General features: G+C 44.4%; 8 protein-coding genes across 8 annotated transcripts; 5 read left to right on the top strand and 3 right to left on the bottom strand.

Annotated features, from left to right (window-relative positions):
- Window positions 1-223: 223 nt before the first annotated feature.
- Window positions 224-3,251, top strand: V865_000837 (glutamine-tRNA ligase; the record flags this gene model as incomplete). Its single annotated transcript, XM_066224665.1, has 8 exons — window positions 224-518; window positions 572-649; window positions 716-848; window positions 936-1,285; window positions 1,350-1,416; window positions 1,468-1,649; window positions 1,709-1,948; window positions 2,008-3,251. The coding sequence occupies 8 exons, from the start codon at window positions 224-226 to the stop codon at window positions 3,249-3,251; spliced, it is 2,589 nt and encodes an 862-aa protein (XP_066080762.1).
- A 792-nt stretch (window positions 3,252-4,043) lies between these two features.
- Window positions 4,044-5,947, top strand: V865_000836 (glycerol-3-phosphate dehydrogenase (NAD(+)); the record flags this gene model as incomplete). The annotated part of the gene is made up of 12 exons (XM_066224664.1): window positions 4,044-4,084; window positions 4,159-4,255; window positions 4,329-4,485; window positions 4,572-4,642; window positions 4,843-5,026; window positions 5,104-5,138; window positions 5,197-5,290; window positions 5,348-5,467; window positions 5,529-5,581; window positions 5,641-5,680; window positions 5,744-5,763; window positions 5,825-5,947. 12 exons carry the CDS (start codon window positions 4,044-4,046, stop codon window positions 5,945-5,947), a joined length of 1,035 nt encoding a protein of 344 aa, XP_066080761.1.
- A 455-nt stretch (window positions 5,948-6,402) lies between these two features.
- On the bottom strand, window positions 6,403-8,542 carry V865_000835 (uncharacterized protein; the record flags this gene model as incomplete). The annotated part of the gene is made up of 2 exons (XM_066224663.1): window positions 6,403-6,955; window positions 7,119-8,542. The coding sequence occupies 2 exons, from the start codon at window positions 8,540-8,542 to the stop codon at window positions 6,403-6,405; spliced, it is 1,977 nt and encodes a 658-aa protein (XP_066080760.1).
- An 838-nt stretch (window positions 8,543-9,380) lies between these two features.
- V865_000834 (40S ribosomal protein S3) lies at window positions 9,381-10,637 on the bottom strand (the record flags this gene model as incomplete). The annotated part of the gene is made up of 4 exons (XM_066224662.1): window positions 9,381-9,507; window positions 9,598-9,882; window positions 10,068-10,343; window positions 10,558-10,637. The coding sequence occupies 4 exons, from the start codon at window positions 10,635-10,637 to the stop codon at window positions 9,381-9,383; spliced, it is 768 nt and encodes a 255-aa protein (XP_066080759.1).
- A 426-nt stretch (window positions 10,638-11,063) lies between these two features.
- Window positions 11,064-12,237, top strand: V865_000833 (uncharacterized protein; the record flags this gene model as incomplete). Its single annotated transcript, XM_066224661.1, has 5 exons — window positions 11,064-11,142; window positions 11,212-11,237; window positions 11,300-11,434; window positions 11,534-11,842; window positions 11,977-12,237. The coding sequence occupies 5 exons, from the start codon at window positions 11,064-11,066 to the stop codon at window positions 12,235-12,237; spliced, it is 810 nt and encodes a 269-aa protein (XP_066080758.1).
- A 492-nt stretch (window positions 12,238-12,729) lies between these two features.
- V865_000832 (mRNA surveillance protein pelota) lies at window positions 12,730-14,721 on the top strand (the record flags this gene model as incomplete). Its single annotated transcript, XM_066224660.1, has 9 exons — window positions 12,730-12,768; window positions 12,841-12,906; window positions 12,977-13,232; window positions 13,378-13,497; window positions 13,621-13,727; window positions 13,803-13,910; window positions 13,975-14,165; window positions 14,260-14,376; window positions 14,481-14,721. 9 exons carry the CDS (start codon window positions 12,730-12,732, stop codon window positions 14,719-14,721), a joined length of 1,245 nt encoding a protein of 414 aa, XP_066080757.1.
- A 268-nt stretch (window positions 14,722-14,989) lies between these two features.
- On the bottom strand, window positions 14,990-16,120 carry V865_000831 (uncharacterized protein; the record flags this gene model as incomplete). The annotated part of the gene is made up of 4 exons (XM_066224659.1): window positions 14,990-15,169; window positions 15,256-15,333; window positions 15,425-15,947; window positions 16,071-16,120. The coding sequence occupies 4 exons, from the start codon at window positions 16,118-16,120 to the stop codon at window positions 14,990-14,992; spliced, it is 831 nt and encodes a 276-aa protein (XP_066080756.1).
- A 949-nt stretch (window positions 16,121-17,069) lies between these two features.
- On the top strand, window positions 17,070-22,089 carry V865_000830 (uncharacterized protein; the record flags this gene model as incomplete). Its single annotated transcript, XM_066224658.1, has 17 exons — window positions 17,070-17,449; window positions 17,677-18,579; window positions 18,660-18,722; window positions 18,801-18,933; window positions 18,999-19,056; window positions 19,117-19,192; window positions 19,248-19,596; window positions 19,671-19,763; window positions 19,971-20,072; window positions 20,142-20,178; window positions 20,230-20,328; window positions 20,392-20,524; window positions 20,582-20,781; window positions 20,838-21,162; window positions 21,224-21,390; window positions 21,459-21,950; window positions 22,034-22,089. 17 exons carry the CDS (start codon window positions 17,070-17,072, stop codon window positions 22,087-22,089), a joined length of 3,666 nt encoding a protein of 1,221 aa, XP_066080755.1.
- Between the last annotated feature and the right edge of the window lie 4,523 nt (window positions 22,090-26,612).

Below are 26,612 nucleotides of genomic sequence, written 5' to 3'. Positions count from 1 at the left end.
TTATTCAGAGTGAGTGTAAAGGATGACGTGGACTAGTTTCCGCACTGGGGCAGAATGATAACGACCACGTGGAATGATGGTATCAGGTTATCTCAAAGATAAAGTTGATAATTTGGTTGATTTGGTTGAATTGAATCATCTTCACATTCCTTTCTCCTGCTCACATCCCCGGCTTCCTCTCTGTCATTCATCTCACACAGACTATAGGCATCTTGGATCCATCATGCCCCCCAAATTCGACCCCAAATCACCTGAGAACGCCTCCCTGATCTCCTTGTTTCAGTCGTTGGGATTAGCCGAAAAATCAGCAACCGAATTAGTCAGACAACCCAAATCCGGTGTAGCTTTGAAGTCTCTCATCGATGAGTTCCAGTTGACGGATAAGAGATACGACGAGAAAACTGCGAGCGCTTTGGTAAAGTTTTCTGCGTCTGGAGGGAAACTAGGCCCAGCGGAGAAGGGTTTCATAGTGAAGAAGATTGAGAGTGGGGATATAAAGTCAACAGATCAAGTCGCTGGTGGGTTTATTCTTGAAGGGGACTGAATATTCCAGCTCATCATTTGTATCTAGCTGCTGTCAAGTATACAGAAGGTAATCCACCCGGTACACCTATAAATGAGGATGAGTTTAATAAGGCTTGTGGTGTTGGTAAGTCTCATGGCTCGGAGCTCGGACCACAGGATCCCTAGGAGCGTTAGCTCATCGGACTCGTAGGAATCGAGATAACGGCCGCTCAGCTGCCTGAGTTACTCAAATCATACGTATCCTCTCTTCCTTCACCGCCTGAGAATTGGGCAAGTCTCGGAGCTGTATTAGGTGGTATAAGAAGTGGTACATCGGATCTGAAGTGAGTTCATATCAATCTCATAGCAGCTGGCAACGTCCGTGCCTCTTTCCCTTTGGAAAAGTAGCTGATGATAATGGTTATACTCAGATGGGCCAATGCAGGAGAAGTCAAATCATCTTTAGAAACCATCTTCACCGATTTGTTCGGTACCAAAGAGTCCGCTCAGGCAGCAGCTAAAGCCCAAGCGGCAGCTTCAGCCAAATCGAAACCTGCGCCTAAACCCAAAGCTGTAGAAACATCCTCTTCAGCTGAAGCTTCATCATCCACTACTCCTGTCATCCCAACCAACATCTTCAAAGAAGGTTTCTTGTCAGATTTCCATAAGCCAGGGGAGAACCCTCAAATCAATCCTAAATTGAAAGAGCAACATCTGGAATTCACCAAAGGGATGGTATATACCCGTTTCCCACCTGAGCCTAATGGTTATTTACATATCGGTCAGTTGGAATTTTTATGTGATATTTTGAGATTTGGCTGACTTTTTCATTCATCTGTACTTAGGACATGTAAAGGCTATCATGATTGACTTTGGATATGCCAAATTCCACGGTGGTCGAACGTACTTACGGTAAGCTTGTAAGATCCTGAGAAAACTTTCGATGCTGATTCCGTGAATTAGTTTCGACGATACCAATCCCGAAGCTGAAGAAGGTAGATTCTTCCAATCTATCTTAGAAACCGTACGATGGTTAGGATTCGAACCGTGGAAGATCACATATTCCAGCGACAACTTTGACCAGCTGTATGAATGGGCAGTAGAATTGACCAGAAGGGGTAAAGCATACGTCTGTACATGTAGTGGTGAGTTAACTACACATATCATGGTATGCATAGAGCTGACCTCTTGAGTGTCAACTCAGCTGAAAAAATGAAGGAAGACAGAGGTATGGGTAAGGGTCATCCAGTACCGTGTGAACATCGTGACAGACCTGTAGAAGAATCATTGAGGGAATTCGAGAGGATGAAGAACGGGGAATACCCCGAACAAGGTGCTGCGCTGAGAATGAAGATGGACTTGACGAGTGGTAATCCCTACATGTGGGATATGGTGGCTTATAGAGTCAAACTGGCTCCTCATCATAGGACTGGTGACAAGTGGAGTGAGTTGCGCCGATACTTTATTGACACCGTAGCTTAGCCATACTGATAAGTATTGTAGAAATCTACCCCACCTACGACTTCACACACTGTCTTTGTGATAGTATAGAGAACATCTCCCACTCCCTTTGTACCGTCGAATTCATCCCCGCTCGAGAATCTTACGAATGGCTTTGCGATGCTTTAGAAGTATACAAGGCTAGACAGTACGAGTTCGCTCGTCTCAACTTACAGGGGACTTTCCTCTCCAAGCGAAAGATTGCCAAATTGGTCACCAAGAAACTGGTGAAAGATTGGGATGATCCTCGTCTTTATACCATCATTGCCTTACGAAGACGTGGTATACCTCCCGGAGCATTGTTATCGTTTGTATCGGAATTAGGAGTGACCACATCCGAGTCTGTGACTGAAATCAAGAGGTTCGAGTCATCTATCCGATCGTACTTGGAGGAATCGGCACCACGATTGATGATGGTCCTCAATCCTGTCAAACTCATCATTGAAAACGTCCCTGACGATTATCGAGTACCTGTTCAGGTACCATTGCATCCTAAAGTACCATCTATGGGTACCGTCGAGACCTCATTTACGAAGGAGGTGTATATCGATGCCGACGATTTCAGAGAAGTTGATTCACCCGATTATTTCAGGCTGGCACCTGGAAAATCCGTTGGATTATTCAAAGCGCCTTATCCCGTCACATGCACTTCCTACACCAAGGATCCAGTCACAGGTCAAGTCACCGAGATCAGATGTAGATTGGAGGATGGGGGCAACGTGAAGAAGGCTAAAGCGTATATTCAATGGGTCAATGTTCCTGAATCCATCAAGGTTGAAGAAGTTCGGTACTTCAAGCCGTTATTCAAGTCTGATCCGCCACCTGCAGATTTCGAATCTGACGTTGACCCGGATTCGTTGGAAGTATACAAGAACGCGGTGATAGAACCTGCTTTCTACGAATTGGCCAAGAAAGCTATATTAGATGCCAGGAAGGAGAGCGAAGAAAGGACGAAGAAGGCTCAAGCTGATTCTGCACCGACAAATCCCAACGAACACAAACCGCTTGAAGGTAGTGAGGCGGCCAAACATATGGAAGATGAACCCATCGCTACAGCCGAGCAATTGGTCGGTATGGAGAATATCAGATTCCAAGGTATGAGATTAGCCTACTTTGCCGTAGATAGAGAGAGTAAGATTGGTTGTTTGGATGAGGAAGCCTCGATCAAACCTGGTAAGAAAGAGGGTGATGAGATCGTTTTGAATAGGATCGTATCGTTGAAGGAAGACTCGGGTAAGAAGGCTTAAACTGAGGTGTTATGTTTATAGAATTTATATACAGATATAATGAGGGTTGATGACCACAACGATGAACCGGTGATGTATATAAGATATCTCATTTGTGTTTTGGACCGATTCGAGCGACTGTGCCGTCTACCTTTGCGTACATATGAATGCATGCGGTAATGAGTCTCCGTGCTACCACTGCCGAGGTACGCATTCGATGATTCTCAGCTTGGTCCTTTGAGGTATTACGGTGACCGTATGTACGAGAGAATATGTGTTGTATAAGGATGGACGTAGATATGCCAATCTAGAGAACAGTATAGGATTTTGTCTGTAGCAATGTCGTTGAAATTCAGAAATCACTATGGTGTTCTCCAATTGTATGGGCTCAATACTTCTGGTAGGAATCGCTGAGATTTGGAGAACACCATAGATATGCAATTCACACGTAGGTGACACTTGGTTTATTCCAGAAAATGGGTATTCGGTAGTAGGGTAGTACCGTGAGAAAGTACAAGTGCCGTAGCCGATCTAAGCGGTTCCTTCTTCCCCCAAAAGTTGAATGACATCAATCTGTTATCGCAGATCATCCCAAAAGTTGTCAGCAGAGTACTCATCCTCATACCCTGTGTGAATCGCTTAGGTATCCCTTTGACTCTTTATCATCTTGAAAATATCTCGCCCATCATCTCGTCTCTACTCGTCAACTCTCTCAGAGCATACCGCTCGACCATACTTCCACCCATCACTTTCAACTCCACTTGCCTCCACAGGACATCATCGTTCCGTCGGTTTAGTAAATCATCGATCAGAATGGGTAAAGAAAGAGTAGCCATCATTGGTTCTGGCAACTGGTATGTTCTCTCAGCTATACCGGTGGCCATTTCATGTAAGAACGATCATGCTAGCTGATACAACATGGAAATAGGGGATCAGCCATTGCCAAACTTGCTGGAAATAACGTGAAGAAGCATTCGGATGCATTTGATGATTCCAGAGTGCCCATGTGGGTCTTTGAAGAGGACGTGAGTTTACAACGATATTCTTCCTCTTCTTTGTCTCTTGGAGACAGCTGAGCTGATTCAATTACATCTGCAGTACGAAGGTCGTAAACTCACTGAGATCATTAATACCGACCATGAGAACAAGAAGTATTTACCGGATGTCAAATTCTCTGAGAACATAGTGGCTGTTCCGGACCTGCTGGAAGCAGTCAAAGGTGCTACAGCATTGGTCTTTGTCATGCCTCATCAGTGTAAGCTGCAGCTTCCTTGCTGTCCCAGCTACGCGATTCTCCGATGACTCATGATGGCTTTTACTAACGCTGTTCTCTGATTGTAGTCCTTCACAAATGCTTGGATCAACTAGAAGGCAAAGTAGAGAAGAATGCCAAGGCTATTTCTCTTATCAAGGTGAGCCGTCGACATCGATCGACTTGCGTAGGGGATGACGAATGGTTTCGGTTTTTTTCTTGTATTTTCACTCCGTCACGTTTCGCGAAAATCCCCCTCTTGACTTTCCTTGCCTCTTCTTCCTTCGCCTGCTTTGTCTTCTGACTCGTGCGATTGCGAGAACGTCAACCTCCCAGCCACTAATCTTCACCTCATCACAGGGAGTAGGAGTAGAGGGCTCCGACATTCACGTATTCGCCGACGTCATTCAAGATCGATTGGGCATCTCTACTTCTGCTCTGAGTGGTGCCAACATCGCGAATGAGGTTGCTATCGATAGATTCTCCGAGACTACTGTTGGTTATAGAACTGAAGAGGAAGGTCAGATGTGGCAGAAGCTTTTCCGTGAGTAAGACGGATATTCTGCAATGCCTTGCTAGAAACGGAGGAAGCTGATCTCGTTATGGGTGCCGCTGCTCAAGAAACACCTCATTTCAAAGTTCAGCTTATCGATGATGTGGGTTGCAGACATCTGTTCAGATATTCTTGCTCTCCTGCTCACAGGGTTTGTACAGGTCGCCGGTGTCTCGCTCTGTGGTGCGCTCAAGAACATAGTCGCTGTAGCTGCTGGGTTCATTGACGGATTGGAATATGGAAACAACTCAAAGGGTAAGTTTGTATATGATCTGACATCGAACATCTTGACTGACTTGAGTCCCTTGATAGCCGCTATCATGCGAATCGGTTTACTCGAGATGAAACATTTCTGCCAAGAGTTCTTCAAGGACGTCAAGGAGGAATCGTTCTTACAAGAAAGTGCAGGTGTAGCAGACGTGATCACCTCTTGTGAGCTGCGTCACTGTCGAGAAATATCGCTAGCAAGCTGAAAATTCTGTTTCACGACCAGGTCTTGGCGGTAGGAATAGGAAATGTGCTGAAGCGTTTGTCAGACAGAAGAAGGTATGTACTTGAGTTTCTCTTGCTCCTGCCATCGGAAACTGATGGTTGGGATGGATTAGCCTTTCGATGAGCTGGAGAGGGATATGTTGAACGGTCAAAGTGAGTTGTTCTACGCCTTCATGCAGAAGAGCGATCGATGAGCTGACGGATGATACAATATAGAATTGCAAGGTATCCATACTGTACGTAACAATATTGGCAGATGATTGACCACCAGACTGATGCTCTTTCGCTCCTTATCAGGCTAAAGACGTCCACATCTTCCTCAAAGCTCGAGATAGACTTGGTGCATATCCCTTGTTCGACAAGGTGTACAATATCTCATGGGAGGGTTTGCCTGTTGAAAAGCTCACAGAGGGGCTTTAAATGTACGTAGTTGAGGATGCTTCAAGAAGGTTCGACCCTGTTAGTCATGAACGAGATGCTCGAGAGGGAGGAAAGGACGATGCTTAAAGTAAGGTACAATGTTCACAGTTCCATATACGATACTCTGCATTATAGATACAACATGAACATAGTATTCTACACTGTATGTTTCTCGCTCTGACTGTAGACTGACATCGACATCGAGCATATACTGATGCAAGGTTGATTGATCAAGCCGACGCGGATACCAACGGTGTTCCCGTGGTTGAGGGATCACTTTCACCACTGCTAATAATACTACTTCCAGTACGATACGTCCTATTGAGGTCATCCAGATAACTACCACTTGACTCTACCCCATCCCAACTCCTCTTACTCCTAAGTTGATCTTCCTTGTCCACTTTCATCCCATGTTTACCATACCCATATCTTGACCTCAGAGACTGAACCATGATTCACCACTGTTTATCATCGACCTGATCCGCACTGGTACTATGGTCTGAAACGAATCGGTCGATCTGATCGATTCTGGACTCATCGAAACTTTCTGCTGTCCGCGTTGCATCCGATATAGGTCTTCGATGTATTCCCGGTACGGATGTAGTTGACTTACCAAGGGGTGTACGATCATCGCTTTTATGTGAATATTTCCAATTATGTAATGCTGCTTTACTCCTTAGATTTTGAAAATGTCTCCAAGTCTTTATCGAATTTTCGTCCTCATTTATCGAACTCAATTCTTTTATTGTTTTGTCCTGAACAGAGTTGAGCGTTTTGGAAAGTTTGGAAGGCAAGTTGAGCTTTTGGGTCTCGTCAGTCTGACTGATCGCTTCGTACATCTTTTTCACCTTGGGGTGATTTGGTGGTAGACATTTGTATAGGAATGATTGTACCTCTGGAGAATTTCCAGAACGATTGGGATCGGTATAGCAGCTCAGTAATTCGGGGAGGTTGTACCGCGTTAACTCAGTCTCGATTAGATCTGATTTATCTATTGAAGCTTGGACGCTGTTATTCCGCGATGCGGTGTTTCAGTTGGAGGGTATCATGCAATGCATTTCGTGAATGAGCAATGATGAATATCGGAAATCCAATCAGTCCGAGGCAAACGAAATGCATTTCCACATCAGCTGCGTTCTACCTAATATACAGGAGTGAGGACATCGCTCACGAAGAAGAAGAAGAATCTCCTCCTGAAGACTGTGCAGAATCCCCACTCTGACTCCCACTGCCACTTTCACTCCATTCTTTTATACTCTTACCTGACTTCTCCTCCCACTTCGCTAACATCTTACCTATCTTACCCATTCTCTCCTTCTGCCAGTTCTTCATGCCATCTGTATCTTCGCTCTCCTTGAATTTCGAAAGTACCTCCGAACTCTGTCTGGTAGCTTCGTTCAATTTGGTAGCGATCGATTCGGACCCGAATGAAATCGGGATCTGTTCACCTTTCAATGTCCGTTTCACCACTTGTTGAATTCTGGCATCCTTAGCCAGTTCAGAATAATTTTCCAAGAACGTATCCAAGTTGAGTATACTCAAGGATGTCTTGGTTCTATCGCCTTCGCCATCGCCCCGATCAGTCGTTCGATCAGTCGTTCCAGATGAAGAACCACCAAGTTTCCCTTTTGCTCTCAAATCCTTCTCCATACTCTCCATCTCATTCTGCCATTGTTCGTCAGTCATCCCAGAGGATTTATACCAATCCCTCGTGAGTTTATCTATCCTCCTCATTCTCTCTCTTTGCCACTCCCTAACCCCTTCTTTACCCTGATCTTTCGATATACCAGAAACGACCTTATTCTCATAATGTGAGCCATCCGATAATCGCTCACTATCTTCATAAGAAAGCTCAACACTAGCTTCCTGTCCAAGTAAGAAACCTTGTATTTCTTCTCTATAAGATTTATCCGACGAAAGATTTTGATGTCTGTTTAAGAATTTATCCATATTCATCAAGTTCAACTGGGTTTTAACAGGTTTATCAAATACTTTTTCACCTTTCAACCAACTTTCCACTAAGGATTTCTTACTTGATATCTCTTTTCTTGAGAATTGATCAGCTCTCATGATGCATTTGGTATCTTGGCTCTTTTGATATTCCCTTATACAACTTTTGATCATATGCTCAACTTCCGATCTGGTATCATGATAAATCTTTGATTCTACACTTGGTAAATCAATTTTGAAAGAAGGTGTTTCCAAAATAGGTTCTTTAGAGTTTAGATCGATGGAAATAGCTTGAGAAACTTGGTCACGGATATTGGGATCTTTCCATGCATCTGGATTACTCTTGGTCAGATTTCTCAGGTATTTTTCGATATTGAACACATTAATTTTAGTAGAGATGCTGGCTCCTGGACCATACTGCTCTGAGTACCCATCTCCTGCTACTCTGTTGTTCCTGTTGGTGTTGGTGATGCAGTCGTCGTCTGGATGACCGGAGGTGACGTTGTGAGGTCGAACGTAGGACTGATTGTAGCCAGAAGTAGGGTTAGGACCAAAAGAGGTATTGGTCAGGGGAGAAGTGGAAACGGTGCATGGAGCAGGTTGCCACCCTGCTGCATGGGTTGGCCGAAGAGAGGCAACTGACATCGTGGAGTAAACACCTCTTGAATGGGCTGTCGCGGTCCACTGAAGGGCTGTGAATAGATAATACGGTATGTGTGGTGTGAATCGATATTATCAGTAGTTGTGTGAAGAATCATTGGAATGCTGGAATCATGAAGCAAAAAAAACTGAACAGCAAGGATTGGGGTTTAGCTTATATACCATATACCGTCTATAAACGAGTAGGTGTCATATACTCAGTAAACCCAGCAACGAAATCATCCTTTCATGCCAGAATCTGACATGTCTGAACCTCAAGGATCAGTACTCAAAGGATACGCAGTGCCACACCGACTAACAAACTCTACAATAAACACTAGAAGAACGAAATTGCTTTGTACTGTAATGTTGTTGCATTCTGCTTTCCGTTTTCCTGATGGCTTCCATCGTTGTCGGTTGTCAAAAGTCGTAGTATCGTACTGATTACTGTACGGACTATTGGGAAAGGCTCCGACGTTGCAAGCAATCTTAAATACCATAAACGTACCATAGACGTCGGAGACTTTTCCAATAGTTTGTATACAATCCTGAGGTATAATCGTGAATGGAACCCGCGAATGGTCCGATCAATCAAATAAGTATCCTGTCCAATCGCATCGTAGTCAAAGGAGATCCTCGAGACAGCTGAAAGTCATGCGAATTTCAAAGGCGCTTGTACACTGCCTACTGCGCCACCAGACGATATTCTTTTTTGTTGGTTGGTGAGGTAAATGCAAATCTCATCAAAGCATCGTATAACGTATGAACGTATATACTACTAGTCCTCCGCTATTCTAGAAATACAAGACCATGTCCCAGTCCCGATCCCAGTAACGAACTAAACTTAGTATTGACCTTCAGCGGCGGGTTGGGCCTCTTGAGGTTGTTGTTGTTGAGCAGGAGGGGGGATAGCTTGAACTTGGGGTTCTTTGTGTTCCGATCGGATCTCAATGGCACCTTCGGGTTTGGGTCTAAAAGTACACAAGTGTCAGCGATTTTATGAAGTATCATATCCGGGTAATGGCAGTAAGGGATGTAAAAATGGAGGATTGTCTACTCACTCAACCATGTTGATGACATCGGGCAAGTTCTTGGAAGGACCTTGTCTACCCTCTGGGTCGAAGGGTTTCATGATCTTAACCTTGATACCCAACACACCCTGTCTGAGGAGAACGTGTCGGACGGCGTAATCGATGTAGTCGGCAGCGGGTTGACCAGAGTGAACCATGAATCCATCGGTGAATTTCATAGACTTGGCTCGGGCAGCTCTGAGTTTACCAGATACAACGACTTCACAACCCTTGGCACCGGATTCCATGACGAATCGGAGGACACCGTAACAGGCTCTGTTGTGGAGAACATCAAACGTCAGCGAGGGGTTCTCTCAAGTGAATCTTACAGATAAGAATGGGTAGACTAATAGGCGATGATGGCCAATGTAGATCACACCCGTAGGATGCTTTCATCAATCTGACGATATATAATACCGCAAAGACCACTTTGTTCTTCAAGGAAAATACTCCAAACTCACCTTCGCATAGCAAGACCACCGAGTAACTTGTATCTAAGAGACTCAGCTTGAGCGACAGCTGACAAACCTCTGAATTGAACCTTCTCGGCGTAGAGTTCCAAAGAGTTTTCGGGGAACTTGAATCTCTTCTCGACCAAAGCTTTCAATTCTCTGATTCTTCGACCTTTCTCACCGAGAACATCTTGAGTGTGAGTAGCTCGGATGATGATTTCAGTTCGGGCGTGGGTAACTCGTACTTCACATCCTGAGTATCCCTCTTCAGCGAGTTCTCGAGTGCTGAATGATTAACGATTAACGATTGTGTTTGTAGATCGATCGGGTGGGTAATGGGAGGGAGAGAAGTAGTGATAGGAAGGTCAGATCAGCATATATTCTCTACCTTTCTTATATCCTGTTCTCTATAAACGATCCTCCATATCCATTTCCCTTTCCATTCTATATCCTATTCCTCCTACGCAACTACAATCACTTCAAGGTAAAACACACTCACAAGAACTCGTTGAGCTCAGCTTGGAACACACCGTCGGCGACGAACTTTCTCTTCTTTGAGATTTGTTGGGAAGTGGCCATTTTGTCGATTTTTGAGGGATAAAGGAAAGAAGCTTGAAAATGTAACAAATCGATATGTGATGAAATGAACGAACGAACGGTATGGGGTAGCAAGCAAGCAGCAAGCAGCGACGAGCAGCCAGAGAGGCAAGATGCTCTCTACATCGAAAATGAAAATGTCGATTTGGTAGTTTCTCCTCGGAGTTTGAAGTGTGATGTCGGCATTGTAGAAGTGGCATTATCCGTATGCGGAGAGTTTTATCAGCCACACCTAACCAAAGTACATATCAGGCTGACCGATCAAGTCGCGTGTTTTGCCTACGAGGTCACTGTTTCTCCAAATGCGTTTATTGACGGCTGCATCTATTGCATGTAAATATCATACACCTTACGATCATCCCACAACTCATGTCACCGACCCATAGAGAGAAATCTATATAGCCCACTATGAAACTCACTTTCAGGTGGCCAGGCGGATCCAACCCCGTATTCTCGTCGTTCTTGGGGTTGTTGGATATCAAGCTGGGTACGTGGTACACCATTTCTCATTCTTGTAGCATACCAACATGAGCTGACTGGCTGAAAATGATAACAGGTGCTGAAATCGTACTTCTCTTCGGGGTAAGCTAATTCTAACCACGAACCGCTGGCAAGCTCCGAGCTTATATCTCGTTTTGTTATAGCTCGTCAATAAAGTGGCCGGGTTATACGGGTTGATAACCATCTTAGTGGGAGGATCGTTCGTCCAGCTACTCTTCTACGCTTATTCGACGGCTACACTATTCGCATTCCTGTGGGGACTGAAAGTAGTCAAGTCTGTGAGTGGAGTTCCATATCGCTATATGAGCGCAGTCAAGTTCATTTCAAGCAATTACTAATATCTTTATTCATCTGGTTGCGAATTGTGATATAAATAGGAATCAGCTTCACCGACTCTCCTCTTATCTCACCTATACACCTTCGATCATATCATCCTCACGTTATTTCACTACGTCTTCTACCTGAATTATTGGTATGTCATCCCGCATGATGGACGACGAACTGCAAACTCGCAAGCACAGCAGGATATTATTGAATTGGCATTATCGCGAGGTGAAATCTCCCAACCGTCCACCGATCAGGAGAATGAGGGGCTAAACGAGCTTAGAGCAGCACTGGCAGGGGAGATATGGGAGAGGGAAAAGGTCTTTGCGGGCTGGACGTTGGTTGTTGGATGGTTAATAAAGGTGAGTCAGAGTTCACCTCTATACCACATATGACACCTCATTCAGAGGATAATACCTTCAAATATCAGTTCTAACGGTATGGAATGATATTCTTGTGAACCACAAGCTGATACATTTTATGATCACACTCATAGATCTACTTCATAATACTCCTTTACTCTTACGCCGCTCACTTGAAATCATCGACCTATCATACATTACCCTTGACATTCCGAGGGAAAGCAACTACCATTGCTCATCCTACTACGCAGGAGGATGAGATTGAGTTAGCCAGAGCGGAAGAAGCTGCAAGGGTATCGTCTGAAGAGACAACTCAGAATGGTACAGGAAATAAAGGGAAGGGAAAGGCGAAAGGGAAGAATAATAATGAGGAAGATGATTTCTCTTGGGATTGATAGATTCAGACTGGGATGTATACAGTATCTCCTATGCATATGACAACACAACTATTATCCTTGGTCTGAAGGCTAGCATCAGGTCACATGTAAGCTTGAGATGACAAGGTGGGTTGACAGTAAGATGTATAGGTAATGCCACGTTTATCGAATCAACTTTAAATGACTAGAAATCGATTGGATGATTTGGTGAACGTCATACCAACATCCACTTTTCAACGTAACATCCCATCACACATCCCATTGTTCTGTACTTTGCATTGCATTTCACCTCATCGTGCAACATTCTGTCCTTCAATCTAGATACGCAGACACATCAATATTCCAAGCCTCTTACTCGGTTATCATCAGGGAATAGGCTCACCGGCAGTTTCGACGAGGATCACTGATCAGCAAATCAGATCGCATTCGATTGGCATACCGACGAAAACTCATAAATTTATTATTCCAACCTAAGATACCTAATAATCATCTAGAAAACAAGTGTACAAGATGAAGTTGGTCAACAAACATATTGAGAAGGATGGTTCTGTGAGTCATGTCACGATATCACTATAACCTCTCTTTCCACCCTCACTTTGTATGCTGATCATGATGGATTAGGGATATGTAACGCTTCGTCCGGAGGATGACGAGGATATGTGGCATGTATACAACCTGATATCAGAGGTATGCGACTTCTCTTCTGTTTGATGCTCCATCCGACCTCTCGCTGATCCATGTACTGCATGTGTTGTAGGGAGATCACGTCCGGGCACTTGCCGTCCGTAGAGTCCAAACGCTGTCGTCTACCGGATCGTCCGACTCCTTCAGAGTCAAGACCAACCTCACCCTCGAAGTGACCAAGACGGCTTTCTCACCCGCTGCGTCGTCTTCTCAGAGCAATGGTACGGGCGAGAAGAAAGAACCTACTGCGTCTTTGCAGATTTCAGGAAAGGTAGTGGAAGAGAATGAGTTTGTTAAATTGGGCGCTTATCATACTTTGGACCTCGAGGGTGAGTAACTTCAGAATACATTATACAAACCACAGATCGCCATATCAACCATCATATATGGTCTTAAGGGAGGAAGAGGAGAAGAGATGTGATGGATTGGATTGGATCGGATTGGAATGAGCTGATAAGAGTGATTTGCTTTTAGCAAATCGAGATTTCAGATTGACGAAAACTTCAGGATGGGATTCGATAGCTTTGGAAAGGATTCAGGAAAGTACACAGGAAGGTAGAGGTGCTGAGCTAGGTGCGATCGTCTGTGGTGAGGGTGAGTTGGCAGAAACTTTACACTCTTGTCATATTGTACAATCACCATGCAACTTAATACCCCTTCGAATAGCCGATATCGTGATGAATGATATGAATACTGAATATCTCTGTCTTGTTGTAGGTACCGCCGCTATATGTCTGTTATCTGAGCATATGACTACTGTCAGACAGAGGATAGAAGTGTCAGTACCTAGGAAGAGGAAAGGTGGTACTTCAGGACATGAAAAGGTGAGTAAAGCCATAGATCAATTTAAATGATATGAAGACCGAGAGTCGTCGACTGATTGTTTATACTTTTACTAGGCAATGGAAAATTTCCTGTCTACTGTATATCAAGCGATTCTCAGATTGATACCTTATCAGGATCTGAAAGCTGTCGTCATTGCCTCACCGGGATTTACAAAAGACACAGTCAGTCGGTTTTCATCTCCCCCCCTTGAGTCAAGGCTGATGTCTAGTTGCTGTTGTATTGTAGTTATACGACTACATCTTTCAACAAGCCAATCTGACTTCGAACAAACCTCTATTATCGTCCCGATCGAAATGGATTAAAGTGCATTCCAACACTTCACACGTACATGGACTAGTGGAGGCCCTAAGAGCACCAGAGGTGGCTAAGATGTTACAAGGGGCGAAATTCGCTAGGGAAGGTGTAGGCTTGGATAAGTGAGTGCTACGTTTTTGCCTTTGCGGAGCTCAACGAGTAACATTCAAGGAGCAGTCATGTGTGACACGTTGACTGATACTGTCCAAATTGCAGATTCCACAAGATGTTGGCGACTGACGAACTTAGAGCATGGTATGGACCAGAACATGTTGCATTGGCCGTTGATAGGGGTGCAGTGGGAACTTTATTGATATCGGATGATTTGTTTAGGTGAGTGATAAAACACGAACATGAAATTTAGAGGCTATGCCAACTTTATCACTTGCTTATGACTTTCGGGTGCTCATTCGTTTTTTCTTTCTGGATGGGGATAGATCCTCCGACCCAGCTACGCGTAATCACTATGTCGCGATGGTTGAAGCTGTCCGGTCCAAAGGTGGTGAAGCTCTGATATTCTCCTCGATGCACGAATCAGGTCAACAGCTTAATCTCTTAACGGGTATAGCGGCGATTTTGACCTATCCGCTAGACATCGAGGTTGTGGAGATGGAAGAGAGGGAGGAGAGGGAGCGGTTGGATAAAGAGAAGAATGGTGGAGGGAATGAAGAGGAATAGTCAGCGATCCATTTGAGCTTCAGAATGTAACAGGAAAGGGCAATGTTAGATATGGATATCGATACGTATAATGGGTGTTGAGTGTCTAGCATAGGCTTTTGTAGAGTCCACATGATAGTTATACAGCTTACAATAGTTTCAAGTCATGATTCTTTCAGTCAGTCGAGTCTTCACTATAGTTTAAACAGCCACAGTAGTCTGAGGGATACAGTAAGATGACAAGGACTGCATATGCCACTCAAACCCCTATGTCTATACATGCAATGTCCTATCGTCCCATCCAACCACCATCAACAACCAAAGTCTCACCCGAAACGTAATCTGATGCCTTTGAAGCTAAGAATACCACTGCACCTTCGAAATCTTCAGGTGTACCCCATCTACCAGCGGGGATTCGCTCGAGGATCTGTCGGGATCTGACAGGATCGGCAATAAGAGCTTCGTTCATCTACAAGTATGGTAAAAGATAGAAATATCAGCCAAATCTCCTTTTGATGTGGAAGAACGAGAGGAGAGAGGATGACTTGAACTCACATCAGTAGCGATGTATCCTGGTGCGATACCATTGACGCAAACTCCCTTTGATGCCCACCCGTTAGAGAATGATTTGATCTATGATACCCAATCATATAATGAACGAATCAGCATTTCCTCTCTACCAACTTATGAATTACAGTCATAGGTGATGTTGAGATTCACTTACAATACCTTGTACACCATGTTTGGCAGCAGCATAAGCAACGACATTCAGTCCACCCTGGTACGCCACAAGACTGGAGATATTGATGATTTTACCTCTTCCTCTTGGATTACCATCAACTCCACCTTCCGGTACAGCCTCACCGGCTACTCCGCCTCTCGATTCTAACATGTGTCTACCGGCATCTCGAGTAATGGTGAATACAGTGTTGAGGTTAACTTGAAGGACCTCTTGCCAATCGTCATCTGGGAAATTTTCTACCGGATGACGTCGTTGAATACCACCACAGTTTACTACTATGTCCAATGTTCTTCCCAAATCTTTCGTAACGTGGGGGATAAGTTTGGCTACATCCGTTGAAGATGCCAAGTCGCAAACGACGATATCGGCTTTACCGCCCTGCTTGATAATATCGTCCTTGGTAGCTGTGTTGGTATCGTTTCGCTGGACTAGGATTATATCTGCGCCAGCTTTCGAGAGAGCAAGGGCGAGACGAGCGCCGATCCCTCGGGTGGCCCCTGTGAGACTAGGTTGAGCAGCAGCATGTCAGTAAGGTCCATGATAGTGATCTACTGTAGGGATTGGTTAGGATGGTAGGATGACCGAGTTGCAACTTGCGTAGATCGTATAAGGAGGGATGTACACTCACAGAGCTGTCTTGCCCTTCAATCCAAAAAGTTCATCTATGTATGATGACATCTTGTTTCTGTTATTGGAGTAGCTATATGATACAAGAACGACAAGTCCTCATTATACCTTTCAAGAATCTTATATACTGGTCCGAAATCACGAAATCACAACACAGATCACCTTACTCTCGGTCCGGTACAACCGGTCAAATCCGTTTCAAGCCGTTGCTCCTCTTTTCACCAACTTATCGCGTGAGGTTCACATGGTGAGGAGAAGGGAGATAAGAAGTGGAAGAGGTGGAACAGCTGATTGGTCGGATTAACCGTCACTATACTGTACCAATCAATCTCAGGAACGCGTCTGGTTAGGAGAAAGATTATGACGTGGGACTTTACAGGCAGAGCAGCTTCGTTATCTACACGAGGATGGATGTTTGGTTATCATCCAGTCGCTAACGAGTGGAGAGCAAGCTAGAGGTTACTCTATCAGCAACGGTCAGCTCCAACCGCTCAAGTGAAACGATATAACCTCATATTACCCACACTTCGCATCCCAAAGGACGGAAGGTACAATTCAATCCGATTCAGAGCTTTTTCTTTTGCTTTCACTGGAAGTCAAATAGTCAAATCTGATCCAGTGATTTTCCACTCACCGAAAGATACGAGCACTGTGGAGATAATCTTCCCAGCGTATCCATCCAGGATAGAGACAAACGAAACTTGGTCTTGGTTTAGGTTTATAGTGCCGCTTTGATCCATCCTATGGTATTTGTGTTTGATCTTAGTTGCCATCAATCAATCAATCAAACAAATCGAGATCCCATCATTCGAGCAATAAACCCGACCGAGTAACTTATCGTCCGATGACATCAATCCAACATATAGAATAATTACGAAACGCACGAGCCTATTCCCACCTTACATCACGGTATCATCCATCGACATCTCTATTCAAGAAACTACCAGTACCTCTCTCGCTCCCGTGGCTTTCATGCTATAGTTGAAGTACGCACGTCAACATGCCAGCTAGGGATCCAGCAACCTCACCTCATCTACCCACCAACCTCCCACAACCATCCCATTCACCCATCTTACCTACTCACCAGCAACAACAACCTCAACAACCACGACCGTTATCACCTGGTCCATCTGCTTCGGCATCGGCGTCGTCATTCTCACTTCGAAGTGCTGAATCTCCAACACCTGATCAACAAGGAGGGACGAGTTATTTTTCACAGATCTTAAGATCGGTCAGCATAAGTCATTCACAACAACAGCGTCCAATGGAAAATGATCTCAATAGCAATGCTGGTATCTCAAACGTTGGGATGCATTCTGGTAGAAGGATAAGCAATGATTTCCATCAGAGTGGTAATGGTAACAACAGTCATAACGAAGAGTGAGTACCTCACCGTCACGCGCATGTCTTTGTTTTTTGTGTTATCATGATACAGAAAAATGTCATCCTGATTTCGTCATCATGCACCATTCTGACCATCTTTCATTCATACCCTTATCAATACACAACTGTGCAATCTATCAATCTGTGACCGTATCGACTCAACTATCAGTAAACCAGCATAAATCCCATGGCTAACGCTAATTCTCCCTTTTCCCATCACATAGTCGAATAGGTTTAGGAAACCCACCTCACAACCATTCGTCCAACACACCCCAATCAATTCGAGATTCCACAGCCAGACTTGCGTCTTTGTCATTTTCTTCTCGACCTCGAGCGACTTCGTCAGCGGGTGATTCATCGTTCAGTCATTTCCAACCTTCAGTCTCACCTTTGGCTTCTCGTCAACCTCCATCGTCTTCAACCTCTATACCAAAACAACAACAACCGGCAGTAGTAGGGAAGGTGAACAAACCTGTCAATCCAAGTCATCTCAACCCTGCTGTGGCAATTGGTCAAAAGACTTCTCCAGCTTCGGAAGAATCCTCCAACGGGAATGGAACAGGCGTATCACCATATGCAGGACAAAGATCAGGTTTGAGTATGATGTTAGAACGAGCTAAAGAAGCTGAATCCACCTCAAATTCAACTTCGACATCGACTAGTGAAGGTGATATGTCAAGAAAACCACCTAGTGCCGCTGCAAGTGACAACGAAGCAGAAGGAGAGAGAACACCCGTACCAAGTAGGAAACCATTGATCGAAGTTGATTCAGAGGTAGTATCGATATCGAGTTCGAACAGTCGACCTTCTTCTAAACATGCTTCAGCATCTTCACTTAGGAGGTACCTAGCAGATGAAGTAGCGAGAGAAGATGTGGAAAGGGCCAACGCAGATGCAGATGAGAATACACCTTTACTGGCTAATGGAAATGGATCAGAAGGGAAGAAACAGAGATCATGGGCTAGTCAAAGTTTGGCAGATGTGAAAACTTGGAAGAACAGTTTGAGTAAAGTATCACCTAAAGATGTCGCCAAGGGTATTATAGTTGAACCTGTCAAAGCTATTCCATCGGTCGTTTTGGGTTTGTTATTGAACGTTTTAGACGGTGTTAGTTATGGTATGATCTTGTGAGTTGGCAAACCGTCTTTTTCGATCATAGGATGTCGACCAGGGAAGGAAACCAACTCACCAATCCGTTTCATCATAGGTTCCCGGCAAATGCTGTATTTGTGGATTTTGGTTCATTAGGTGTATCAATGTTCTTCGTCTCGTGAGTGGATTTGGCCAACAAGTGAAGTCTTCCCAAATAATATTAATGATGAGCTCACTATATTGCTCAATCCGATAGATGCATCGTCTCCCAACTCGTGTTCTCGCTGGGTGGTAGTATCTTCCCAGGTGGTAACGGTTCAATGATGATTGAAGCTGTACCATTCTTCCATATCTTGGTAAACACCTTTGAGGCTGTTATAGGTGATGACGTGAGCAAAATCTCACCATCTTTCATCACAAAAACGGAGACTAATCTATATCATACGGCATACAGGACAAAGCGATAATCGCGACGACAATGGTTGCTTTCGCATTCAGCTCCATTCTAACCGGTAAGTGAAGCTCATGTCTGACACTTACGCTTGAATGCTAAGTCTGAGATACTTCTTCAGGCTTGGTCTTCTTCGCTCTTGGTGCTTTCAAGTTGGGTGGTCTGATAGGTTACTTCCCTCGGCATATCCTTGTTGGGTGGGTATCTATGATTCAGGGGTGTCTGATATGTACTAATTTTCACTTGAAATAGATGTATCGGCGGTGTCGGTATCTTCCTTATCGAAACAGGATTAGAAGTTTCTCGAGGTCTGAAAGAAGAAGGATTCGAATATAACCTTGCAACGTTGAAGTTGTTTTTCCAATCCGGTCATGTGATAGCACTGTGGACGATCCCCTTAGCTCTCGCAATTTTACTTCGGATTATCACCCATTTCTTCCACCACCAGCTCATCTTCCCTGCGTACTTCTTCGTGGTTCCTTTGATATTCTATGGAGTGGTATTGATTGGAAGATGGGATATCGAATATCTTCGACAGACAGGATGGGTTTTCGATGTGGGTAAGAACACGCAAAGTTGGTGGAAATTCTACACCTATTTCGTAAGTAGTCTGCCTTCCCTGGCTCTCCTCCTGTAGCGGTATTCTGGTAAACTGACAGGATACTGGAATCATAGGACTTCCGCAAGACCCACTGGGGGGCTTTCTGGGAAGCCATGCCCACTCAACTCGCTTTGGTATTTTTCGGTATCCTCCATGTACCGCTCAACGTAAGTGACGATTATTCATACGGGCGATCTCAATGATGCTTGTCACCAAGATATGTTAGACTTCTGCAAGAGTACTTGTGCTCGCAGTAGATACTTCTATTTGACTTCTGAGAGATTTCGCCCTGCTTCAACTGTGTCCTTTCCCAGCTTTTTCTCCTAAGCACAATCAAGTCCTATCGGCTGACCACGTACATGTCCCAACTGTAGGTCCCTGCCTTGGGTGTCTCATTAGCGGAAGATAACGTCAAGCTGGATCGAGAATTGGTCGCTCATGGTTTCTCTAACCTCGCTGCTGGGCTAGTTGGTACTGTAAGTCTAGCTAGCTTGAGCGTTACACCTTATAGTGTACGTCAACATCGCTGATCAGTGAAAATCCAGGTGCCTAATTACCTGACCTATGTCAATACCGTCCTTTGTGAGTTTTTCTGCGGTCAGCCCGATATACATTGCTGATAAAGTTGTTAAGTCTACCGAGTTGGTGGCGGTTCTCGACTATCTGGATTGATGCTGGCAGCTGCCACAGCAGCTATTATGATGGTCGGACCATCCGTCATCGCTGCATTACGTGAGTTGCTCATCGAGCTAACAATCAAGCTGATGGCAGAGCTGACATCCCGCTTACTGTCAGCCGTCATGGTTGTCGGTGCATTAATCTTCGTTCTCGGTATCGACCTGGTCATAGAAGCTGTATGGGATACTAGGAATCGAGTGAACAAATGGGAATATATCACTATCTGGGTAATAGCGATTGGAATGACGATGTGAGTGATATATCCACTCACTCCTCATACTAACAACGCTAATACTTCACACGACAGATTCGACTTCGTGATTGGTCTGTTACTCGGTATCATCCTTGCTTGTATCTTCTTCGTCGTTCAGAGCTCCCGCAGAAGAGCTATCAGGACTGTCTTCAACGGTGCCACCGCTCGATCAACTGTACGACGACCAAAGTCACAAAGAGAGTTCATTCAGCAAGTAGGATCGCAGACTTATGTCATGAAGTTACAGGGCTTCTGTGAGTGAGCTGTCGTCTGCGCACGACCTGTTTCAGCTGACACTTCTGCTGCTTAGTGTTCTTCGGTACGATCACCTACGTAGAGAGCGAGATTCGTCATCTCCTCGATCTGGCCAAATGGCAACACAACCCTATCCGATTTTTAATCATCGACCTTCACTTAGTCCACGGAATGGATTTCTCTTCGGCAGAAGCGTTCGTCCGTGTACAACGACTGTTAGCTGCTAAGGATGTCTTACTCATCCTTTGTGGTGCTGCTCCCAACGGATTGGTCGGGACTGCACTTCAAGCTGTCGACCTATGGGCGGACAGGGAAGGGACCAGGGTAGAAGTATTCGTGGGACTGAATGATGCGCTTGAATGGACTGAGAATGCTTATTTGTGAGTTTAGTTCAATGACTTGCCGTAAGACTAGAGTGATAGCTAAATATCGGTATGATAGGACCGCATTTTATGAGAATCAGCGTCTAATCGATCAAGAGGCATCTGCAGCACAGGTTATCGACTTCCCCAAAATTGCCAAACCGCCTTTCTCACTGGCTGAATCGTTCCAAAATTCACCGAGGAGAAGTCATCTGGTCAAAGCTGGAGGAGACACTCTACCGAGATGTGAGGGAACTTTAGCTGAATAGAGCAACTGAGTGGAATGTTATGCTGATAACATGTGCACGTTGTAGCTACTTTCCCATCCCCACCCAAACCTGAACCATCCTCTTTACCAGACCTGTCTACGATTCAGCCCTTACAGATCCTGTATCAGACATTCGAACCGTACCTTGATCATACACCGTCTTCTTCCTCAGGAGAAGAGGGGGGTACGAAAGATTCTGAATTCCTACATGAGCTCGTACCGTTCTTCAACAAAGAACAAATCGTATCTGGAGATACGTTATGGACTCAGAACGATCTAGCAGACGGGTTATATTTGATTGAATCCGGTTGTCTGAGAGCGACATACGCATATGATGATCATACGAATTTGGTCCAGGAGACAATGGTGGCTGGAACGATCGCTGGAGACTTGAGTACGTTGAGTGAATTGAAAAGGAATTGTACGGTCGTTGCGGAACGGGATTGTGTACTTTGGAAGATGGATAAAGACAGTTTAGGCAAATTGGAGAATGAGAATACAGAGGTGGCGAGGAAGTTCATAAAGATTGTTTTGAAAGGTGAGTATGATTTCCAATCAGGCATGATGCGTCGAAAAGAGAAAGAGGGGGAAAGCTGATGATGATCATGGTTATGATAATAGCTGTTGCGGAAGAACATGAAGTTTTGACTTCTCACTTGATAGCTGTTTTGTCATAAAGCAAGATATGGGTAGTTGTATCTTTGTGATTGTTGCATTGGGTCTAGTTTAGTAGCTTAACCAAATAGGAAGTGACTTGTTCAATGGATAGATAGTGTGACGACTAAATGAACAAAACATAACCGATGGAATGAAGAGGGATGATTCGTGATAAAATGCATAGATATTCGTCGTTGCTTTATGGAAAAGAATCTTACGATGATGCGAAGGAATGATGAGGGCTCACATAAGATATCCAGCAGTAAATCCTTCCACATTGGTCCTTGATTCGACGATAATATCGATGCCAGTGATCCTATCACTTTAAAAGGATCCGAAACCAAATGAGCGACTAGTTTCCGTGTCGTATTTCTTCCTACTATTGCTTGATCATTCAATGGGGGGCGAACAGATTTCAGAGATTCGGAGACGGATGAGGGTACGGCTCATTGGGCTAAGAAGAGAAGGGAGCGGTGAGCTTGGAATGCAATATCGTTGAACGTTGACGTCTGCACGTAAGGAAACAACGAGAAAGAGAGGTAACATACCATCGTACCCCATCAAATTACAAGAGTACACCTCTTTATTTGCTTTTCAGCATCTTCAGGAAGTTCTCTCTTAAAGATATATCTATGGGATTAAATCCACTTTATGAGAAATCAGTGTTGTCTTTGAGTGTGAATCTCGACCTATTGATGACTTACACTACGAATATACCCGTATTTCCCACAACGGTTTTCTTCTTGTGCTATAGACAAGAAGGTGAGTCCCTTTCAAGGGACCACCATGTATAGTCAATTGACTGAGGTATGAGCGTCATCTGGGTATAGATAAAATACATGTACACCATAGTAAGTACGTACTCTCTATGGTGCCATGGTCAGTACGATACGTCAACCCCCATTTTTTCCCTCTTTCCCAAACCCCCTTTTTCACTACAATTTGCCACAGCCTCCTTCTGCCTCAAGCACCAAGCCTGGTCTTCTTCATTCCCCCACTCTTGTTCGAGCAAATTAAATCTCACATCCCTCAAACACAGACACGACCTCCCCATCAAAGTCAAATTGATGGTGATGGTTGCCTTGTCCACGACTCGACCTGACCTGAACTGAATGGTCTGAGCGTCAATCGTGATCACGAGTGTATCCTCATGATTGTGCTGTTGATTAATTGAAGCTACGCTTTGATCTTCTTGAACTTTCTCATTACAGTATTTGTGTGTTGTGTAGAAGGGATTAACTTCGATCATCGTACCTTTCTCATAAACCGTATGATCTTGAGCACCCAGCCCAGGCCTAGCTAATCATTCGGATAATAAAGCCGATGGATGCGCTTCACAGAGAATGAGATACCTGGAATAGCTACGTATTCGCTGTTGGAATGAGGATACGGATACCTTCGTGGATTCCGCAAGACAACGGCCAGGATGTTGATCTCATTCACGATATTATTCCATATACGACCAGATCTATACCAGCCATCTATCCATCTATCTCCTTCTCGATGTTCCGCTGGTGAAAATCGACTGTTCTTGATTCTTGATTACGTTTACGAGATTTCGTTTTTCTTTAGACATTTTAACGGCATTTGAGATTGTTGAATGAGCTCATGAGACATGATCGAGAAAGACCCAACTCCGACGCTTACACCGGTCAACTTGCTGAACATAGTTCAGCATCGAAAGAAAGATACCGATTTGAGCGGATAGAAATGTGAGACAGGTTTACAATTTGATGTATCAGATGATTCAGTGATCTAGCGAGACTTGGCGAGCGTGAAGCTACTAGTACATGATCAGATCAGCAGATATTAACAGGATAAGTCAGTGACTTTGCTTTGAGCTTTGAAAGATACATGAGGAATGTCTATCGGATGCAGAATGACAAGACGGACTATACAAAAACTCTATTGCCGTGCCTTTTGTAGATACAAGAAACCTTGCTCATACAGTCCTAATCTTTTCAGTCATGTCTCATCTGGTAAAACGGACTGTAAGATCATACTGTACAGACAATGAGATACGGTCCCTCGGAATTCCAGAGCTTGCAGAAACATGGTTTGTTCTGGTTTGGGTCCTGATCAACAGGTTCAGGGGACAAGAGCAAGAGCAAGAGTGAACCAACCGAAAACTACCTCTTTTGGTTCATCCCACGGGTCGATGAGTTCGACACGAGAGAGAAATCGATCGTGCCTGTTTTTCCTACTGGACCGGGGAGGATGACATACGACATCCTCTCCCCATGCAAGGGTGTCCATTCAGTCTAGACATTTTCTCATTGATACCCCATTCAGTCATGTCATGCCTTTTCTGGCCTGCACTGTCCTCTCCTTTTGGTTCCTGTAGATGCATCACTACCTACTACTGATAAATTAGAGGATGAGCTATTCGAACTTGATTCAGAGGTTATTATCATTCCCCTCTCTTTGCTCTACTTCACCTTCCTTGCCCTCTCTGTAGTTCAAACAAAAAGCCTCTGTCGATCTGCTGGTGTTACACCCCCTTAAAAACCCATTCTAACCCGATTCCGCACCTTACACCAGTCTATCATTCCTGTCGCTTTGTCATCCGCTTCAACCGGAATTCGTTATTTTCCCTTTCGTTCCTGACGACTTTGCCGTACAAACGTCTGAATAAAGTTTGGCATTCTGTATAAACCGAATTTGCTCTTCAGATCCTAGGGGTTCACAACAAGAGGGGCCTTACAGCATATACAGTAAACACGCGTACGGTACAGATATACAACGATACAACGACAGGACGGCATCACCGGCAGGGGAAGGCTACGACTGGAGGGACAACCTACAGACAAAACATCATATGTCGTCCCTCTGAGACTTACTTATCAAGTAAGACCCAATTAATCCGAAAAGTTTAGTGTCAACTCAACTCAACTGGTGCTGCTGTCAGGTCTTGATTTACAGCTGGTTTTTTCCTCTTTGAATCCGATCCAAATCCATTCCAGGGTCAGGGACGCGCTCGATAATCCTTTTCCCTATATTCTCAGTCAGAAAGAGAAGAAGAACAAGAGAAACCTCGAATCAATTTTCCTCCTTCAAGATTACATTATCAATTTTATTGTTGATCCTCTGTACCCTTTGCCCTTCCCCCGCTGGTCCCCTCCGTCAGCGGCTCATCGTTCCCAATTCCAATAACATCCTGTCCTGTAACTGAACAAATCAAACCAAAACCATATTCGACAATAAATCAAACAAAAAGTGAAAAACTCCCCATCAACCATCATCGTCTCGGTAATCCCAGAATACACATTTTACAGTAACAGTCATACTTTTTCACCTAGTCGCACTTGGTATAACAACATTCCTTCTCAACTACCGCTCAACTACTATAGAACTATAGACTTGCAATAGAGCGCTCCTCTCACTTCTTCGCGTCGCTTGGTAATCAACGTCCATATCGCCAAACTCGTCAATTGAAGATTGTCATCCCCTGGTTCCTGTAGGATTTCTAGCACGGATACAAAACCGGATCAATCAGTTCGTTCTGTGTGTCCATCAAGCTCAGAACCGCACGAGCCTTCTTGTTCTCATCATTTCAGCTAGCTACAGAGTATCTTTGTGTATAGCATCTTTCGGTCTTAGCATAAATTCAGGACACCATCCACTCCACTGTTTTAGACTTTCTCCTAAAGGACTATCTATCACTTTGATTGGAGATTCTTTAGCCCTTTGATACGTTTGATGGAAAAAGAGGACTACTTTCATCGGTCGTTGATCAAAAATTAGCCGTTTGGTGAGTTGGTGTGATGATCATACGTCAACCATCTATATGTTAACTGCTACCATCGCTATATTCGTGTTTTATGATCATCTTTCTGACTTTCGTTCGTACTTTTTCCAAATAGACGAAATCTGTACTACTGCCACCTCCCAACGAGCACCAACAATCCGTGAATAGAAGAAATGAACGAAGGTCATTATCAACCTCAAGGTAACGGTTACGATGGTAGGGGCGCTGAGGGAAGAGACAGGAGAGAACAAGTAAGTCTCTCCCCACTCCCCATCATCAATCACGCCGTCTTCGCCGTTTTTCTTCATTTTGAGTTTGGGTTCGTTCGGAATTTTCATTATCATCTCAATCCAACCACTTTTTCTTATTTTTTCCCAATAATCGTTGTGATCAAGAAGGTTCAAATGGGGAACCGATTTTGGATTTATGAGATTGCTGTTCGGCCGTGTCTTATGTCAACGTCATGTCCGTTCGAACGAGTAAAGGCCATTGATGAGATGGAGATGGAGATGATGAGATTACCTGCTTTGACCTTCCATCATCCCATTTTAGTTTCCTTCCTTGTGTTTCTGATGGTAATCCTTACAATCAAACACAATTGAGGGACGGTCTTTTCATTATGATGGAACTAGCTGTGCGGATCAAAGGTTTCTTGTGTGTATCCGACAGTGCGCGGAGAGAAAGTAGAGAGGGGGGAGAGAGAGAGGAACGGTTGTTGTGTTGGTTTAGCACACCACACCATCAACATGACCTTTCTGGGTGGGGGAAAAGGAGCAAAGGCATCTTGGGATCAAG

The sequence above is a fragment of the Kwoniella europaea genome, chromosome 1 (genome assembly GCF_036810445.1).
Source record: "Kwoniella europaea PYCC6329 chromosome 1, complete sequence".
Classification (NCBI taxonomy): domain Eukaryota; kingdom Fungi; phylum Basidiomycota; class Tremellomycetes; order Tremellales; family Cryptococcaceae; genus Kwoniella; species Kwoniella europaea.
Note: the sequence above shows the minus strand (reverse complement) of the source record. Positions and strands in the feature narration are given on the sequence as shown.